The sequence below is a fragment of the Carlito syrichta genome, unplaced genomic scaffold (genome assembly GCF_000164805.1).
Source record: "Carlito syrichta isolate Samal-C Ts95f unplaced genomic scaffold, Tarsius_syrichta-2.0.1 Scaffold315650, whole genome shotgun sequence".
In the NCBI taxonomy this organism is placed as follows: Eukaryota; Metazoa; Chordata; class Mammalia; order Primates; family Tarsiidae; genus Carlito; species Carlito syrichta.
The window spans coordinates 52,272-60,782 of NW_007259746.1; the positions used below are offsets into that span (position 1 = coordinate 52,272).

At 44.6% G+C, this 8,511-nt stretch overlaps 1 protein-coding gene across 1 annotated transcript in view; it reads left to right on the top strand.

Annotated features, from left to right (window-relative positions):
* LOC103275728 (REST corepressor 3-like) overlaps positions 1–8,511 on the top strand; it is a 25,798-nt gene that overhangs the window by 3,724 nt on the left and 13,563 nt on the right. The window contains 4 exon segments of the mRNA XM_021706504.1: positions 175–253; positions 256–1,296; positions 1,299–1,395; positions 5,749–5,955. Coding sequence (XP_021562179.1) covers positions 175–253; positions 256–1,296; positions 1,299–1,395; positions 5,749–5,955 — 1,424 coding nt within the window.

Genomic DNA, 8,511 nt, shown 5'->3' on the forward strand with positions numbered 1-8,511 from the left:
AGCCCGGACCCTGGCCTGGATGCGGGCGCCGCGAGGCGCGCAAAGGCGGCGGAGGGACGCGCGGGCCTCGCCGCCACCGCGTCCCACACGCCCGACGCGACGACTGTCCGGCGCGCCAAGGAAGAGCCTGGCTCCAGTGTGGGGCCGGCTCCGGGCGTGTCGTTCTGGCATTAGCGTGGCCTGGACCTCGCTAATTTCGCTCCCTTTCCGGATGAGTGGACAGTGGGCGAGAAGGTCCTCTCCGAACACGCCTTTGGTTTCGTGGGAAGAGCTTTCTCGGGGTTCAGCGAATGCTTCCAGGTAAAACCGCTGCAAGCCTTGCCAAATATCACTATTCCTGGGGGGGGACTCGCTCTAGGACCGGGCTGATGGATGGCCAGGCGCCTAAACTAGCCAGGACACGTAATCAAGGCGACGGTGATGATGACGTGGAGGAAGCGCACCCCATGGATGGGAATGACGGTGATCATGGTCCCAAAAAAGAGGGCGATCCTGAGCCACCTGTCCAAACTCGCAAGACTGGGCTTGGAAGGAGAGCGCGTCGGAGTGGCCCGCATCGCCGTCGTTCTCAGCGCTCCAAGTGCCGTCCTCCCAAGGGCACGTGTGCAACCCAGGAAGACGGGGTAGCTGTTTCCCGCAGTCCCGATGCAGCCGACACCATCTTGAGGCAACGGGACACGGAGTTGATCTCTCTAAAACGCCGGGCTCAGAATGCCAAGCGAGTCAACAGTGCACTCAAACAGAAAACGGAAGGTGGACTAGGAGAACTCAAACCTCCTGAGCCAAATGGGAAAATCGATGCCCGCTGGACCACGGAGGAGCCGCTTCTAGCCGCGCGAGGTGTCCGCAAATATGGTAAAGATTGTCCAGCTGTTGCAGATGTGATGGGCAGCAAGACGGTGGGGCAAGCGAAGAACTTCTTTGTGAGCCGCAGGCGTCGGTCTAACTTAGAGGAGGTATTGCAGGAGTGGGAAGCAGAACAAGGAACCCAGGCTTCTGGTGGTGATGCTTCCGCTGCAGGGGAGGAGACCAGAAGTGCCTCTCACGCGCCATCGGGGACGAGCACTGAGGCAGAAGAGGAGGCGCAGACCCCACGGGCTCCGGGCTCCGGGCCCATCACCTCCTGCCCCTCGGCCACTCTGAGCCAGCCTCCGCCCCTTCTTGGTCCGGCACTGCCTGCTGCCCGGCTCGTCCCCGCGGCCTCCTCCACTCCCGCAGTAGTTCGGTTCGTCCTGCCCCGGCCGACTTCAAATCAGCCTCCACCCCCGCTCCTGGGCCCTGCCGATTCGACGCCACCCGTCCAAACCCAAGACCGGTGCTGTCCACGGTGGGTGGTCCACAACCACCGTCACTTATCGGACTTCAGACAGATTCACAGTCCTCACTGCCCTCAAGGTAACTTGGACAGAGCGGCCGCAACTTTTCACTCTTTCGTTATACCAGTGTTTCTCTGACTGATGGGAAAGAGGAAAGGATAACCCTTCCCAGATAACTGAGGCTGCGAACTAGTTCTGTGGCAGTGGACTAGCATAAGTGGATGTCTAAGAAATTTCCAGTTCACAAAGCAAAATGTTATACAACAAAAAGCCTCCAGTTAGCCTCCTTTCTAGAGTATACATTCAGCAATGTGACCTCATAAGAGGAAAAAACAGATGTAAGGATTCTATATACCAAGTTTTTTTGTTTCGTTTTTACTGTGTTTATTTTACTGAGGTTTTTACATTCCTGCCTCTTCATAGTCAAGGCTCTTAGTACAGGAATATGGACTTAGGAACTGTGAAAACTCCTTAAGTTTCTTAAGTTAAGGATGTTTGACTTCTTTCTTTAATTTAATTTTTAAAAAACAATTTCCTATGTTAGGAGTGCAAGAATAAATAGCTGGCATTTCCAATATTGACATATGCTCATTTTATGCATATTTAAGAAATTATAACTGCATATCCCTTTTTCCAAAAAATTTTGCTTTTATTTCTTAAAGGAATTGTGTATATTCCTTTAAAAGAAAGCAATTTAATCAGCTGCAAAGAAATTATGTGAAACCACAAAGAATATACTGAACCTACTAACCCTTTAGCATACAATTTAGAGCCGGGTTCGGTGGCTCAGCCGGTAATCCCACGCCTTTGGGAGGCTGAGGTGAGTGGATTGCCTGAGCCCGCGGGTTCGAGACCCGCCTGGGCAGCGAGACCTCATCTCTACAATAAATCAAAAAATCAGCCGGTCTTGGTAGCACACGCCTGTAATTCCGGCTACTCGGAAGGCTGAGTTGGAAGGATCGCCGGAGCCTGGCAGATCAAGGCTGCGGTGGCCGGGAGCGGCCACTGCACTCCAGGCTGGGCGGTGGAGTGAGACTCCAACTCAAAAAAAAAAAACTTAGGGCCGGGCTCAGTGGCTCACCCTGTAATCTCAGCACTTTGGGAGACCCAGGTGAGTGGATTGCCTGAGCCCGCGGGTTCGAGACCCACCTGGGCAACTTGACAAGACCTCATCTCTACAATAAATCAAAGTGAGCCGGGTGTGGTAGCGCCTGCCTGTAGTTCCAGCTACTTGAAAGGCTGAGGCGGAAGGATCGCCGGAGCCCAGCAGGTCAAGGCAGCGGTGGCCGGGAGCGGCCATTGCACTCCAGTCTGGGTGACAGTGAGACGCCAACTCAAAAAAAAAAAAAACAAACATACAATTTAGGGTCGTAGGGCAAAGTCCTTGTTTAAAGACCATTGACTCCAACATCTATCAGAAATGAGGGGATTGGAATAATAGTTTTACATACAAATGAGGACTTTGTTGAAATATAATGTCTTACTTAAGTTCCTTCAAAATTAAGTTTTGAATTTTTTTATGATTCTAAATGCTGTCTGCTTTTAACTAGTAGTTCCTACATTTGGGGACTTTAGAAAAGAATTCTATTTTGTCAGTTAGGTAGAGATGGTCATGATGGAAGCATTTATTTACGGTATTCTTTCTGTGTTTAGTTTCTGAACTTGAAATTGCCCTTATATTTAATAACATGGCCTGCATTTAATATGAAGGGTATTTTCTTGATAATTCTGTTGTACTATTTGGATACATTTGTGTATTCCTTGCAGCCAATCTGTACTTGTGGGATTGGTTTAAAGTTAAATCATCAACCTTATTTCATAAAATAAGTTAAGAATTTGTTCTGTGATATCTAAAAAAAAAATGTGGTACATATACACAATGGAATATTACGCACCCATAAAGAAGAATAAAAACATGAACTTTGCAGCAACCTGGATGGAATTAGAGTCTATAATATTGAGTGATCTTTCACAGAAACAAAGAACTGAGTATCACATGTTCTCACTCATAAGTGGACCTTGAACAACGGCTGCAATATTATAAGAAAAGGATTGACAGTAGTGGGAAACTGCAGAGGGGAGGGGAGGCAGGGAGATGGAATTGACAGTAGTGGAAATCTGCCTGGGGAAAAGGGGGCATACCTCATCAACAAGGGTGCGCCTGCACAGTGACTATTTGTATGCCTACCCTGAAAGGTACCCCACAATATTAAAATTTTTAAAATTTTGCAGTTAAAAAAAAATGCAAACAATCCTGCAAGGAACCCGTTTCCCTGATAAAGACAAGAATAAAAGAAGAGCAAAGTCTGGTTTTCTTGCTAAACAGGCTTAACTTTCTTCCATCATCATATACTTTATTAATTAGTAACAAGAAAGTGTAATTTGTTGTATTTAATTGTCTATGATAAGATACATGATATAAGATGAGGGGAAAAAAACCAAATCACAGAGAGCAGGACTACATGAGGTCCAAAATTCCTTAATTTTCATCCTAAGTGAGTTCTAACATATCCATCCACTATCAATAAAAGGCAAAGGGGTACTTGGAGTGTTTTAAATGAATACTATATGGAGAAAATAGTAATGGAGACAAATACGCCGATAAGTGCCTAGATCTTATAAATACTATATTCCTATACTCAAGGAGTCAGGATGGTCAAGTCAACAACATCAACACTTTAAGTTCGTTTTTTTGATTTTGGGGGGGGTTTTTTGAGTTGGAGTCTCACTCTGTCGCCCAGAATGGAGTGTGGTGGCCACTCCCGGCCACCACAGCCTCGACCTGCTGGGCTCCGGCGATCCTTCCACCTCAGCCTTCCAAGTAGCTGGAACTACAGGTGCGCACTGGCACACCCGGCTAATTTTTTTGATTTATTTTAGAGATGAGGTCTCACCAAGTTGCCCAGGCGGGTCTCGAACCAGCAGGCTCGGGCAATCCACTCACCTCAGCCTCCCAAGGCACGAGATTACAGACTGAGCCACCAAGCCCGGCTTAAATTCATTATTTTTAAATGTAATTGCAGCCATGTCACTGTATTTTAACTGTTAAAACGCATGCATAAGTGCTGACATCATTCATTTGAAATTTGTAAAATGAAAACTGGGACAATGAGGTCCTTAGAAAACATTCAGATATGTTTTAGGAATCTGATTTACACTCCATTAGGTAAGCCATCTCTTCAGAAAATTTTTTAAATGCCTATCTGGCTGAAGAATTTAAAACCATTTTATGTATTTTTTTAACTACTTTTTTAACTAGTCCTGAGTCACTTTTCAAATAATAGTTACAATGTTTTATAAACATAAAAGAAGCAGAGCTGAGTGTTGAATAAAAGCCTTTCATTAAAATGGATAAGCCCATCCCTGAAGAATGAGAGTGAATATGAATTAGTCAAGTTTTGGTCTAAAATGACTAGATAATGTAGTGATTTGTGTCTTGAAAACTGTATAGCAAGTAAATGAAAGTCGTTTTAGTCATAGAACTGAATGGAAAACGAATGCCTTTTGAATATTTCCTATAGAATTTACAAAGCTAGATTAATTTTCATGAGTCACCAAATTAAAGAATATGCAAAGAGTTTCCCACCGCACTGTAGAGGAAACAACCTTCTCAAGTGGAGGACTGTGTGACCTGGATGTTTAGTTTTAGGCTAGCAAAATAACTCACTCATTTGGTGATTTGTCAAAGACCCACCCACTGTTCGCACACACTTTCTGGGCCTAGAAATGTGGAACAAACAGGCACATCAAGCAAAGGAGGCAGTTATCAACAACGTGGTGATTTACCGAATTTTTATGAAGTTGAAAAAATGACTAAAATTATGTTTAGATGTGAAACAGAGACTGTACGTGCAGGAGTGGGTGGGTATAGGTTGAAAGTAAGTAGTTTCTGATGTAATGTTAATGGACGTAATTCATATATTGGTAAGGTAGTTGGATACCAAAAGGATTACAAGGTTTAAAAGTCTGTAAAACCATACATTTGCACCTATGCACATTTTACCATATTTCAATTTCATATCAATATAAAAGCAACAAGAAAGAAGAAAAGAATGATCATATAACATTAATGGAGACAAGCATATTCATTTCTACCTTTTCTTCTCTAACCGACATGAAACTAGCCAATCCAGACTGCTCACTGGCAGTTGGGATCCCGGTAGAATGTTGGGGGGCTCAGCTGTTTGTTGTGGCTACAGGATCCACGGTTACCAGGCAGAGCCCCGAGGTGGCTGGAGTGCCATGGAGGGGCAGTGATCCTCTGTGAAGCCAGGTCCTGGGCTGGCTCTCGGGAAGCTGGGTGAGGTGGGAGAGGAGCTGCTGGCCCATGGCCCGAGTTCGCAATTTAATTTACTCTCCACAGCGTCCAGGGGGAGACACTGGTGTGTCCCACTCTCATCGGCTTATTGGTGGGTCTCTTACTTGTATTCAGACTTGTTCGGTCTGTTCGGAGTCGACTTTATTTGAGATGCGAGCAGCAGTCTGCAGAAGCACTGGCTGCTCAGATCGAAGAGAAATGCCACCTCAGCGACAAGCTCGGTGCCGCCAGAGAGGAGTGTGCAGAGATCGAGTCATCTTGGGAGAAGGCCAAGCTGGAGAGAGAATCTCTAAATCCGCCCAGCCTTAGAGACACGGAAAGGTGAAGAAGACCAACTCGATGCTGATGGAGGAATTAGCTTCCCTGATCCAAGAAGTGAAAGGAGACAAAAACGCTCCAAACAGCGAGAAGAAATGGAGGAGATGCTACAAACGCTGGAGTCTCTGGAAGAGCTTGTGGAAATCACCTCATCGCAGCAGGACTTTCCAACCCTGCCAGGAGGCCTGGTACTGAGACCCGTGGTTCCTGGCCCAGGAGTGGGCTGGGCCTTCCAGCAGCGCTGCTCCCGCCCCTGCACTCAGGTGTTCGCCCACCTGAGTCCACCTGACGGTCGTTCAGGTTAGTGGGTCCAGGGGAGCCCTCCCTGGGCTAGAGTTCCTCCATCTTCACATGCCAGGCATGGCAGTCAACTCCTTCATGCCCAATTCCTTCAAATCTAAAGAATATGGGCCTTCCTGGAAAACACCATAAATGTGAGACATTCTTTTCACTGAAAATTTGGATTCTCTGTCATCAGCAGTGAAAGAGATGCTTTAGAGACTGTTTTACCCAGGTTAACAATTCATCAAACTGTATTTCAAGACAGTGTTTTTAATTATTTCTATATAGAAGAATGATTTCTATTTTATGGTATAATTTATTAAAATTCAAAAATATATGCAATGTAGCAATAAAGTCTGTTAGCTTCAAAGCAATATTCTTTTTCTAGAATTGTATTTCCAATAGTTGTAAATAATAAGCAAAAGAAACATTTGTGCCTAAGTATGTATTCACTGAAAAAAAATAGATCTCTTTTTTAATGGAGTTGAATGGTATGCCGAGAGAAATTTATAATTTTGATTTCTAATATAATAATTGCTAAATATTTTAATAAAAAATTTTGAGAAATTACCTGCAGATTTTTTTCCTTGGCTGCATGAACACTGCAGTGAGAGTTTTTTAAGAAGCAATCTTTCTTGGGCAGTGAGGGGAGACCCACATCAATACCCTTCAAACTTCTCTCACTCCCCCACTTCTCTGGGGAGGCAGAGGGTGGCCTCAAGGGGTTTCTCTGCACAGAATAAACCTGGATCCCCACAATTAACGTATTTGGTTACAAAGTGTGGCGATGCACACCAACTGGGTGTTACATTAGTGGAGGGAGAGAAGGAAGTAATACTTAGGTCAACTGGAGTGGTCACATGAGAAAAATAACAGAGAAATACTACAGGTTAACAGTTTCTCCTCACACTGACTTAAAAGAAAACATGGGGAGTCCACGCTCTCACTGGTATACTGCTGTAACATATCTTTCTTTTAATAAATCTGTGTTTCCTAATTAAAAGAAGAAAAGAAAACATAATGCTTGGGTTGGAGATAGAGCAAGGAAGATTAGAGAGAGAGTCTCTATTACCAAGTTGCAGGCATTCGAGGGAAAGATGACATACTAGCCGTCAAAATTAAGTCGGAGGCATAGCACGTCAGGAGAGGACGTTTTATGGACAACAGAACCAGGGAAAGGGAAATGTGTGCAGGAAATGAGGATGGAGAGGCCACTCCCAGTAGGGGAGTCAGCAAGGGCCTCTCTGAGGACCGGATATCTGAACCGTGAGGACACCTCGACAGCACCTCAGGATGACGGGACAGAGCTGACAACAGGCCCAAAGTGGGTGTCAGTGTGGCGTTTCTCGAATATAACTGCTTTGGAATGTATTTTGACGCCCAGTTGTTGGGCACATATACTAAGGGCTGTGTCTTCATGGAGAATTGTCCCATTTATCATTATGTAGCACCCTCTTTACCCCAGATAGCTTCATTGCTCTGAAGTCTGAAGTCTAAAATTAATATAGACACCCACACTTTCTTTTGTTTGAGTTGGAGTCTCACTCTGTCCCCCAGGCTGGAGTGCAGTGGCACGCTGATAGCCAATACAGGCTCGACCTCCTGGGCTCAGGCCATCTGTCTGCCTCAGCCTTCCAGGTAGCTGGAATTACAGGCGCACGCCACCACACCCAGCTAGTTTTTCTGATTTATTGTAGAGACAAGGTCTTGTCATGTTGCCCAGGCTGGTCTCGACCCTGTGGGTTCAGGCAATCCTGTCGCCTCTGCCTCCCAAATTGCTGGGATTACAGGCATGAGTCATGGTGCGTGGTTTTATTGTACCCTTTTTAGTAATTGCCGCCCAGAGTCTTCAAAATACATTTACAACTATCCCAAATCCTCCTTGAAACAAGAGTATACTGCTTCAGGGCTAGTGTGAATACATTATAATAACAAAATAGCCCCAATTTTCTCTTCTGTCCCTTGTATCAGTCATTTGTTACATTCATTTCATTTATACAGAAGCATATATATATGTGCATATATATAATGCATTGTTGCTGTTATTATTTGGAACAAACTATTTTTACTCTATTAGATCAATTAAGTTCAAGAAAAATATTTTTTTTACTTTTCCTTCACTTAATCCTCCTCTTATTTATTTCATCTTTTGTGTTGACCTCAAGTTCTGGCTTATATTATTCTCCTCTCTAAAAAAAAAAAGTCACTTTTAGCATATGCTTTGCAAGGAAGGTATACAAGCAATAAAATCCCTTAATTTTTTTTTTTTTTTTTTTT